This window comes from Conger conger, chromosome 11, assembly GCF_963514075.1.
Source record: "Conger conger chromosome 11, fConCon1.1, whole genome shotgun sequence".
NCBI classification, from domain to species: Eukaryota; Metazoa; Chordata; class Actinopteri; order Anguilliformes; family Congridae; genus Conger; species Conger conger.
This window is the reverse complement of record NC_083770.1, coordinates 50476155-50488482: the sequence shown is the minus strand read 5'-3', so window position 1 is coordinate 50488482 and position 12328 is coordinate 50476155. Positions and strand designations below refer to the sequence as shown.

Genomic DNA, 12328 nt, shown 5'->3' with positions numbered 1-12328 from the left:
CTCAATTCTAACAACCGAATTGCTTCATTATTTCTGGACTTTGAATTTGGTTGTTGATGTTTCAAGTAATAAAAAAAAAAGCTCGTATTCTCTCCTCAATAACAGCTAATGAGATCAGAAGTGGGCAGATTATGCCCATCCCAGCCGCGTGAGTTTATCCTCCGAGACTTCCGTTCCCACCGCGTGCCTTTGAAAATGTGGCGCACGGCTCGAGACGGGCCACTTCCCGTGATTGGCGCGCGCACCTGTAGGCCGATGTCTGCCGCGGACGGCAGAGGCAGAAATGCATTGAATGAAACAGGAACGGATCTTTCGCCAGTATTACCTCTCAATAGCTTTGGGAATGTAGTGATGTTTCTCTTCAACATAGCTTTGGCTTCTGCGATAATAATTCTTAACCTTTCTGTATTTCTTTCGATTATGATAAGCGACTCATTACGCAGCCAAAACCAATTTATGTACATGCTCAGTACTTGCATCAGTGACATCTGTTCGGGCGTTTCTTATTACTATGTCGGCTTATTTGACGTCAGAGACAGCTACGATTCTCCGAGAAGAACGTACCACATCGTACCGACGTTCCTGGGGCTCTCTTACATGGCTATTTTAGCGGCGCAGGCTGACAGATATCACGCCGTTACCGCACCTTTCAAATACTCCCATAGAATGACACGCAACCGAACTATTTTGGTCATTTTAGCATACTGGGTGTATGCTTTCTTTATCGTAGGGGTGACCAACCTGTTGACTCCAGGAGTGGCAAGAAAGCTCACTGCCATTGGTACGTTTGTGGGAAACATTTTCACTGTTATCATAATGATAGGGCTCAACGTCAGGTTATTCATAATCGCAAAGTACCAGCTAGAAAGGGATCCACCGTCCGTGGAAAGAGATTCCAAACGCTCCTCCATTTACCTCATCGTTTTGGTGGCTGTGTTCTTCCTATGCGCCTGGTTGCCCATATTCATTCACATTATAGTGTGCAGCTTTTTCGGAAGCACCTGCTACGCGTTCAAAAACGAGGGCACGGACCCACTGAGAATGTTACCCCGGATTAACGCGGCTTTCACGCCCGTGCTGTACATTCGTGGCTGCACGCCACTGCGAGAGACGCTATTTGGCAAAGTGTGGAAAATGTGCAGCACAAAACGCAGGTAAGGGAAATCACGTGGAGCTAGAAACCCCAGGACAGGTCGTGACAGGTCGTCCTTTTGCTATGTAGTCTCTTTGGATCAATTCCACAATTGAAAGGCAATTCAGTGCATGCATTTTCATTATTTTTGTGCAAAAAACATTGCCGTGTTGTGTAAACCACGAAAATGTATATTATTATTATTATTATTATTATTATTATTATTATTATTATTATTATTATTCAAAAAGACACATTGCCCTGTATACTTTATATTTAACCTACACACTCAAAAAGGATATGTTAGTATGTTGATATCCATTGACACGCGTAACTATTCTCGTTTCACTTTAGACACACTTTTGTGTTGCAGATATACAATTTATTACAAAGGGAGACCTTTTTACCACAAACTGTGTTAAAAGTAACACAAAATGTGTTGTCCACAACTAGACACAGAAGTGTGTTAAAGATTACCTATAATGTGCTGTTTTTAACACATCCGTTGAGAGAGTATTGATGAAAGAATGGAGTTCCAATGAAATGGAAGGACTGATTTACACCACAGCAACAAGCCAAAATCACAATATTCAAATGCTGCTGCTGTCAACCTGAGGCCTGAACAGTACAGCCTGCAGCCTTTCTGAAGAGGAGGATTTCTGGAATGTTTTTTTTCCTCAGTTCTAGAACTCCATTGCCAGCAGTGATTGCTGCTAGTGTTCAGCTAATACAATTCTAATCACATATTTCTGCACCCTGAACTGTTAAATGATTGGATGACAAGGCAGACATTTATCAAGTATATTTTTTCAGCTGCAAGGTTTATTGCAAAACAGTTGTTTTCAATCGTCTACACAGGTTTTCTGAAACCATACCTCATCTTCTCAAAACCACAATACCATTTAATCATCCTGGAAAAACTGTACAAATCTCTGGCTAAATGAAACATTCCTGTCAAAACCACACTTCCACACAAAACCAAAATCTCAAAATCAGATTTTTTTATATTGCGCCTTTATCCAAAGCACTGTACAATTGATGCTTCTCATTCACCCACTCATACTCACATACACACATGCAAGGCACCAACCAGCTCGTCAGGAGCCTTTGGGGGTTAGGTGTCTTGCTCAGGGACACCTCGACACACCCAGGGCGGAATCAAACCGGCAACCCTCCAACTGCTCTTACCTCCTAATGTCGCCCTTGGTATAGGTGGTATAGGGGCTTAGTACGTGAGTGTAAGGGTTTGGTTATTGTGTTTAAAGTCCCTGTGTTAGTGTGTAAACATTTGAAAGAAACTGTCATGTGGATTTATTAATCTCTCCTCAGGGTTGTCCCTGGAACAGGAAGGAGGACCCAGGTTCTCTGTGGATCCCGTCTGGTTAGTGCTCTGTTCAAATCATCACCACCTTCTGGGGCAGCCCCTGTGTCCAGGGGGATTCTGGGATTCATAAAGCGCTGAAGAGACTGGTGACATGGAATACTCTGTAGGTTGAATGCCAGCGATAGTTATTCTAAAAGGACTCATTTAAAGTCACTCATGTAAATAAATCACAATAGAGAGTATACTTTCATACAAACTTACACTACTCCTGGTGTTCATTCAATATGTAGCCAGTTTTCATGTTACAGAAGAGAGCTATAAGAATTGTAAATCGAGTGGATTATTACAAACCAACCAACTAATTATGTGCTTTAACCCTCCTGTTGTGTTGGCTTCATGTTCATTACTCCTGGTCAAAAATGACCGCCCCATTATAGCTGATTATAAATGCATAATAGTACAAATATTATCACCTGATGTTGTGTTCTTTTTATCAACTTGAGTTCTTTCACATTACATTACATTAATGGCATTTGGCAGACGCTCTTATCCAGAGTGACGTACAACAAAGTGCATACCCATAACCAGGGATAAGTGCGCTGAAAGACCGTAGAGGGAAGTACAATTTCAACAGCTACCTGTACAACAAAGATAAGGACAAGGGCCTTTTTGATCATCTGATTTAAAAAAATATTTTTTTTTATTGTAATACCGCAACATGCAAAAATAAACTTCTTACCTAGCCAAACAAAACTAGCAAAGGTATCATCCTAATACACAAGCAAAAAACACAGGTAAACACAACAGGTAGGGGAGGGACAGGTGCTGCTTGAAGAGGTGTGTCTTCAGTCTGCGCTTGAAGGTGCGGAGAGATTCTACAGTTCTGACCTCAACGGGGAGTTCGTTCCACCACCGTGGAGCCAGAACAGACAGTAGTCGTGAGCGTGAGGTGGAGGTTCGGAGAGGGGGAGGCGCCAGGCGGCCTGTGGAGGCTGAACGAGTTCTTGTGAACATTGGCAGTTTGAACTTCTATTGATGGCCCTTCATTGACCTGACCTCATACTACTCGTTTTTGAGTGAAAAAACTAAAACAAATACTCAGATGAAATATATTATGCTATATATCACAGACTACTCTGTGTCAAAGTTTAACAAGAACATTGTTGAAAAACATTTTTTGAAAGTATAAAAAAAAAATTAAATAGTGCCACAAAATAACATCTGCTCACGTTCAAAACTGACCGGTATGATTTTAGTCGTAAAGACATAGGCACAAAACTACACATGAAAACTTTACCATATTACAAAATTAATGTCTGAACACATTAAAGAACAACAGTAACAATAACATTAAAATGTTCACAATCTGACAATCAATGGTGGTCACATGCACATGTTGGACAATACGTGGTGGTTGTTGCATGTGCCTGGCAAATATATGCACTGCATTTATGGCATATAATGCTAATTTTGACATCTTTCCCTGGGGTCCTGATAACATTTTCAGCCGACAGCCAGCCTCTCCTCTCAGGTGGGGATGAAGACCAGGACATTCTTTGTCCTGAATGTAACAACAACTTCAGCAGGGCCCTCTTCCTCATCACTGGATTGTTCCAGACCGGTTGTCTCTTGCTCTAGATCGTACTCTGACTCTTCCTCCTCTAATGCAGCTTCACTGTCGGTTTCCTGGCCTCTCCCCTCCTCACCTGTGTCTTGATCAAAGATATTATCAAGATTCTCAAATACAGTATATTGTTAGGTCATTGTGTGGCCACAGAATGAATTGTGAGCAAGGCCTCTTTATTTGCCAGAGCTGCAAGAAAAGCTCTAAATATTACTGAAACAATGTTGTGACTGTTTGTGAGAATGCCAACAGGTGTGGTTCCCATGGGGGAAAGATTATATTTGGAAAAGGATCCTGTGGGGGTTTCCACGGAAGCCAAGAAGGGGAGTGAGGCGTATGTGTGTGTGTGTGTATGTGTGTGTGTGTGTGGGGGTGTATGTGTGTGTATGTGTGTCTGTGTGTGTGTGTATGCGTGTGTGTGTGTGGGGGTGTATGTGTGTGTGTGTGTGTTTGTGTGCATGTGTGTGTATGTGTGTCTGTGTGTGTGTGTATGTGTGTGCGTATGTGTGTGTTTGTGTCTGTATGTGTGTGTGTGTGTGTGTGTGTGTGTGTATGTATGTGTGTGTGTGAGTGTGTGTGTATGTGTGTCTGTGTGTGTGTGTATGTGTGTGCGTATGTGTGTGTTTGTGTGTGTATGTGTGTGTGTGTGTGTGTGTATGTATGTGCGTGTGTGTGTGTTTGTGTGTGTATGTGTGTGTGTGTGTGTGTGTGTGTGTGTGTGTATGTATGTGTGTGTGTGAGTGTGTGTGTATGTGTGTCTGTGTGTGTGTGTATGTGTGTGCGTATGTGTGTGTTTGTGTGTGTATGTGTGTGTATGTGTGTGTGTGTGTGTGTATGTGTGTGTGTGTGTGTGTATGTGTGTGCGTATGTGTGTGTTTGTGTGTGTATGTGTGTGTGTGTGTGTGTGTGTGTGTGTGTGTGTGAGTGTGTGTGTATGTGTGTGTGTATGTGTGTGTATGTGTGTGCGTATGTGTGTGTTTGTGTGTGTATGTGTGTGTGTGTGTGTGTGTATGTGTGTGTGTGTGTGTGTGTGCTCAAACACACATGCATGTGGGGTTCTGGTAGAGGAAGCGTGTCCATCTGATGAATGGGCATGTGCCTGAATGTAGTCATTTCTGGCCGGGAACACCACAAATGTTAAACAAATCACCCAAAATTTAATGACAACATGATAATGATATCATTTTATTTTGTATGTTCAGATGCCCTGTGTGGACAAAGTCATGGAGCCTTATGACAATCGGATTAAATTAACTACATTTTTCAGTCTGTAAAACTTTTCAATCAGTCAAATTTGACCAGAACACAACAGGAGGGTTAAAATGTTGTGATCTAGTTGTACGAAGCACAAAATAATATGCTTCCTAACTGTATTCAGAGTCTGTTTGAAATTAGAGAGAGCCAGTATGAATTTAGGGGAATAGGTATGTTAAAAAACAAGGTTAAGGATAAATATAAAGAATAGATGTATATCTGAAAGTGGTTGTGGAAAATATGTGTAGTACACTTTGCAAATTCAAATAAATAAATAAAAAGGTGTTAAATATAAAACTGAGGTATGATTATTATTGTGTATGAAATGTTTTGTTTTTGTATAGACTAAACCTACTAGTCAGAGGGTTGAATATGTGAATATATTATGTAAAAATGGTATAATAAGCTAAAGATTATTTCTATGTGATTTCATTCTGCAAGAATTGTTAATAAGGACCGAAATAAATAACTGCTACTACTGCTACTACTACTGCTACTACTACTGCTACTGCTGCTACTGCTACTGCTACTGCTACTAATACTACTGCATTTTTCAAAACTGTAGACAATTTTCAGAAATCGAATATATTGTGAATACAATACACATAAAATACAAAATACACCATTACATATGATACAACTGTCTTTTCATTAATTACAATGCATCTATTAATGAATCTAACTCCTCAAAATTGTAAGTGTAACATTATGCTCCTATAGCGTAGTTTTATGGTAACTGATTACTGTGACAGCATTTAGATCATGAATGTTTTGAAATCTATTGACACAAGTTACTTTGAAACAGGATCCATTTTACCACATGAATGTAGTATTTCAACATCCTTTATCACAGGGGTTTTGAACCGTTTTTAAAATGGTACAGTTTTTACAATTGCTAATAATTCACTTTTCAAAACTGTGCACCAATATGCAGCTTGGCACAACAGTTCATTTCATCCCAAAAATGTGCCAAAACACAGCAAACATAAAGATCATTCTATCAAAACATCAGCACTAGTTTTCTTCTCACAAGATTTCTCCATCAATCACGGAACAAAGATCTAAAAAACACAAACAACCAGTGGATCACGGTAGGTGCACTATTTTCTGTCAGTCATTTGCAAATTGTTCAATGAACAAATGTTTTTTTTGGTTTATGTAAATTGTATCCAAGCAATTTAAAAAAAGTGTTTAGAGTTTTGAAAAATGTATTTTGATTATTTGTTTTGAATTTTGTGTCTATAGTTTTGAAAAATGACCTCAAGGTTCTGAAATGAGTGTGAAAGTGATTGTGAAAAGCTGTGACTGTGTTGTGTATGTATGTGTCTGCACCTGCCACTCCTTACATTACATTACATTATTGGCATTTGGCTGATGCTCTTATCCAGAGCGACGTACAGTTGATTAGACTAAGCAGGAGACAATCCTCCCCTGGAGCAATGCTGGGTTAAGGGCCTTGCTCAAGGGCCCAACGGCTGTGTGGATCTTATTGTGGCTACACCGGGATTAGAACCACCAACCTTGCCTGTCCCAGTCATTTACCTTAACCACTACGCTACACTTACCTTAACCTGTCTGGTCTACGGCCTCCCCCCACAGACCAAGCCCTGCCCCTCCCTGCCCCTCCCTGCCCTGCCCCTCCCTGCCCCTCCTTTGGCTGTCTGTATCAGCTGCCTCAGACCCTACACCTCTAATCCTCAGTGGCAGGGGAATAGATGCACTATTTTCTGCCGGGGGATGAAGTTTGATCAAAATGCTTTTATGCTTTTTTTTAGGAGGAGCCAATACTTTGCACCCTGCTCAGGCTATTAGTACTGGCACACCTGAACTCACTTCAGTGTGCATTATTGTTCTGCAGTGGGTTGGTTGCATTTTCTGTATTCGGCGTCAGTGTTATTTAAGCAGTTGTGTAGCGCACCAGCGGCAGCTGTGTGCGGCAGCCTCGGCTACTTGCCTCGGCGTACGAAGTCGCAGGTGTACAAAGTCGGGGGTGTCTATCTACGGGTGTCCATCGAGGCTGTCTGAGAGCCTGATGTTTGATTTTGTTTTTGCTGCCTGCCCTCATTCCACTGTGTAGTATTCCCCTTGTCCTCCCTAGTTCCCTCCATGTGTTTCCTTCCCATCCCTGTCCTCTCTCCTCTCCCCAGGTCCCAGTCAGGTAGGAGGTTCGCCTCCCGCCAACATGGGCAGAATATCTCTAACCTCATCTTCCCTCCCAGATCCCCTGGTATTGATCTCTGTGTGGCTGGTGGCCTCTGGAACTGCCAGTCCGCCGTCCAGAAAGCAGACTTCATATCTGCCTATGTCTCCCACCTCAACCTTGACTTTCTTGCTTTAACTGAAACGTGGCTCTCACCAGAGAACACGGCCACCCCGGCTGCCCTTTCCTCTGCCTTCTCTTTTTCCCACACACCCAGATCCTCTGGCAGAGGAGGTGGCACAGGTCTCCTAATCTCATCCTCATGGAGATCTAGTGTCTTCTCCTCATGCCTCTCCTTCTCCTCTTCCTTCTTTCACTCGAAAATTAACGCGGCCGCCTCTAATCCCCGCAAACTGTTTTCAACTTTCTCCTCTCTTCTGGCCCCCCCTCCCCCCCCACCCCCCTCATCACTCACACCTGATGACTTTGTCTCCTTCTTTGAAAAGAAGGTCGATGCTATTCGCAATTCCTTCTCCCAACCCTCCACCCCTGCTGACCCTCCTACCCTCCCCAACTCCCTAACCTCCTTTTCTCCCCTCTCTGACGCCGACACACTGAAACTCCTTACTTCCCACCGCCCAACCACCTGTCCTCTTGACCCCATCCCCTCTCCCCTCCTACAATCTATATCTGAGGACATTCTCCCTTTTCTCTCCTCTCTAATCAACACCTCCCTCTCTTCCGGCACCATGCCCTCTTCCCTGAAGAGGGCCAGAGTCACTCCCCTCCTCAAAAAACCTACTCTTGACCCCTCTGCCCTGAACAACTACCGGCCTGTCTCTCTTCTTCCCTTTCTCGCTAAAACCCTGGAACGGGCGGTCTGCTCCCAACTGTCCACTTATCTTCTCCAGAACAATCTCCATGACCCCTGGCTTCAAGAGTGGCCACTCCACTGAAACCGCCCTGCTCGCGGTCACTGAGGCACTCCACTCTGCTAAAGCAAAATCCCTCTCCTCTGTCCTCATCTTCCTCAACCTATCAGCCGCCTTCGATACAGTCAACCATGAGATTCTGCTCTCATCGCTGTCTGGGATGGGTGTCACAGGTTCTGCACTCGCTTGGTTTTCCTCCTACCTCTCTGGTCGCTCCTACCAGGTGACTTGGAGGGGCGCAGTCTCCGACCCTCAACCCCTACGAACTGGAGTCCCGCAGGGCTCGGTTCTTGGGCCTCTCCTCTTCTCGCTATACACCATGTCTCTTGGTTCTGTTATCTCTTCCCACGGCTTTTCTTATCACTCCTACGCTGATGACACCCAACTCTTCATTTCCTTCCCCCCCGACACCCAAATCACCACACGGATCTCTGCCTGCTTGGCTGATATCTCTGCGTGGATGACTTCCCATCACCTGAAGCTCAACCTTGCCAAAACTGAGCCTCTCTACATCCCTGCTAAGTCCTCTCCGTCAATCGACCTCTCATTGACTGTTGAGGACTTTGTAGTTTCCTCCTCCCGTACGGCAAAGAATCTTGGGGTGACTCTTGATAACTGCCTCACCCTGGCTCCACAAGTATCCTCCACTGCCAGAACCTGCAGGTTCTTTCTGTATAATATACGCCGTATCCGTCATCTCCTGACTGAGAAAGCCACCCAGCTCCTAGTCCAGGTGCTCATTTCCCGTCTGGATTACTGCAACTCCCTCCTAGCCGGTCTCCCAGCGTGTGTCATCAAGCCCCTCCAGCTGGTCCAGAATGCTGCAGCCCGCCTGATCACCAATCAGCCCAGGTCGGCTCATGTCACCCCGCTTCTCATTGGCCTCCACTGGCTTCCCATTGCCGCACACATCCGTTTCAAGGCCCTAGTGTTGGCATTTCAGGCTGCTAAGGGGACTGCCCCACCTTACATACAATCCCTGATCACTCCCTACTCCCCAGCTAGACCACTCCGGTCTGCCAGCTCTGGTCGCCTTACGGTTCCCTCTCTACGTGCACCTGGCGGTCGAGCTGCACGTTCACGCCTGTTTTCCGTTCTGGTTCCTCAGTGGTGGAATGACCTGCCTACCACTGTCAGAACAGCAGAATCCCTCCCCCTATTTCGACGCAGACTCAAAACCCACCTTTTCAAACTCTACCTTAGTCCTCCCTCCTGACTTCCCCTGCCCCTCCTTTCTGATATCCCTATCTTTGTCTAACCCCCCCCCAAAAAAAAAAAAAAAAAAAAAAAAATTCTGATGACAACTATGTTTAGAACAGCATTTCCTGTGTATTTTGGTAGTTTCTTGATGTGATGCTCTGACTTATGGTAGAACCTATGCACTTGTAAGTCGCTTTGGATTAAAAGCGTCTGCCAAATGACTAAAATGTAAATGTAAATGTAAAATGTAACACAGCCTGTTCGCCTGTTCAGAACGTGCGTTGTGCATTCATATCTCTGAAGAAATCTTGCACTTCCACACTCATTGGTTCAAATTCCTAATTTTTCGTAAAATACTACAGGAACATTTGTTTAGATCGCCCACACAAAAGACATGTATCACTTCACTGTTTAGCTGTTTTTACAATACTTTACTGTAGCAGGAAAAAATACTTGATGCATGTTTCAATATGGTTTGAAAATACTGTGTTTTTGTTCATTACAACGCATCTTTCTACCAATGTGTCCAACTACTCAAAATAAGAAGTAACTGCAACATCACTCCTAAAGCATGGTTTTATGGAAACGGATTACTTGTAACAACATTCCACGTTTAGATCATGAATGTTTTAGGATAAATAAGTAAATTTACACCAATTGGCTTGGGCGGTAAAAGCAGTCATCTGACAGTGTGAGTGAATGGGTGAATGACAAGCATTAATTGTACAGTGCTTTGGATAAAGGCTCTATATAAATTCCAACCACTTACTAAGGGTGTGAACGGTTTACAGGTTAACCGAAACTGATTTGTAGCCGGTTACACAAAATTGATTACCGATAACCGATTAACACGCGAATTGACACTACCGGTAAACAGAACTTCGGTTAAATAAAACAAAACATTATCATTAGGCTATTTATCCATCGGATATTGAAAGCGAAAATTCCCTGCTTTCACCGAAAAATGGACACGTTAAACTCACTAAAATATTGCGTTTTGCCACTTAGACTGTACAACCCCGTCTGTAACAAAGTTGTTAACTGCAGCATATTCACAGATTTCATGCCAATCAAGTCTATCAGGCAGAAGCCATAGCAGAGATGAAAACATGAAGAATTAACATTTTAACCGATGCATTTTTTTAAATGACGATCGACCAGCATTGCCTGGACGTAAACGGGATTTAACTACAGATTTCTGCAACTCTGAGGTTACACTGCACAATGTCAATGTAAATATTTAATTTGTCAATTAGGCTGACTTACTTTTATCTGACTTGCAATGTTGACATTTAAGTATTGAAATGGCCAAAAATAAAGCTTGAAAATAGAATTACATTACATAGTAATCCAGTAAAAAAAAAAGTAAAAAAAAAAGTAAAAAAAAAAAAAAAGATACGACCCCTAGCGGGCATAAGCAGTATCGCTCAACCTGTTAACCGTTTCGAAAATGGGATGGTAACCGGTTACTAAAACTGATGATTTGTCACATCCATACCATTTACCAATTACTTTGGAACAGGATCAGTTTTACCACATCAAGATTTCATCGCCATCCTTTGTCACAGGGGTTTTCAACACGTTATCATGCTCCCCTGTAAGTTTGAGCTGGTGCTCAAATGACTAATGATTGTTGTTTCACTGTGGTAATGGAGTAGTAGTAGAGGAGTAAGGATGTGTGAAATAATTGATGATTGATCTTCCATAGTGGTAAGAGCAGGAGTGAGGATGTGTATCCACCTGTAACAACATAGTGACAACATGGAGCAGTCAGATGATCCGTGTTAGAATAGAGATCAGTGAGAGGAGGAGGTGAATGGAATGGCAGATGATCATGCTCCTCCAGAGAGGTGGCCTTGGTCCTCATCTTAGAGGTGGGGGGGCTGTCCTTATAGAGGACAGTGTCTTTTATTGCAGCGGAGGATTTTTTTGTACCTATAATTTTGTTGCTATGATTACAGTTTTTTACAATTGCTAACAATTGACTTTTTCAAAACTCTCTGCACCAACATGCACCTTAGCACAACAAAATGGATCAAAACTACCAAACCATTGCAAACATGTCTCAAAGGAATAGCACCAGCACTAGAATTTATTTGTGTCAATCATGGAACAATGATCTAAAAAACACTGACAATCATTACAGTAGATGCAATATTTTCTGTCAGTGATTTGCAAATTTTACTGTAGAAATGTAGTTTTTTGTGGTCCAGTCTGATTTTTTGTATAAGCAATGAAAAAATCATTTAGTTTGGTCCACATACAGCGCTGTTGTGCTAACTATGAAACATTCAAAAAAAGTTCTAAAAAGTATCAGAAAATGCTTGTTTTGTACAGTATTCTGATTTTGTTCAATGATTCCACTCTCTTCTAACATTTCCTCCATTCCCATTATGTAGAACCACAAAAAGACCAATTGTAAAAAAAAAACTTAAAAAAAAAAACTGAAACAAACCCACAGTATGTTGTAATTATATCTTTTTTTGTTTAGAGTTTTGAAAAATGCATTTTGATTTGTTTTGAGTTTTGTGTTTCAAATTACCTCAAGGTTCTGAAATTAGTGTCAAAGTGATTGTAAAAAAACTTCTACAATTCCAGGCGTTGGGTTTCTGAATTCCTGAATTCTAACAACCGAATTGCTTTATTATTTCTGGACTTGGTTGTTGATGTTTCCAGTAAAAAAAAGCTCATATTCTCTCCTCAATAACAGCGAATGAGATCA

At 42.4% G+C, this 12328-nt stretch overlaps 1 protein-coding gene across 1 annotated transcript; it reads left to right on the top strand.

Moving 5' to 3' along the window:
* Window positions 1-255: 255 nt before the first annotated feature.
* On the top strand, window positions 256-1158 carry LOC133139997 (adenosine receptor A2b-like). Its single transcript, XM_061259490.1, has one exon. The coding sequence runs from the start codon at window positions 256-258 to the stop codon at window positions 1156-1158; it is 903 nt and encodes a 300-aa protein (XP_061115474.1).
* Window positions 1159-12328: the final 11170 nt, after the last annotated feature.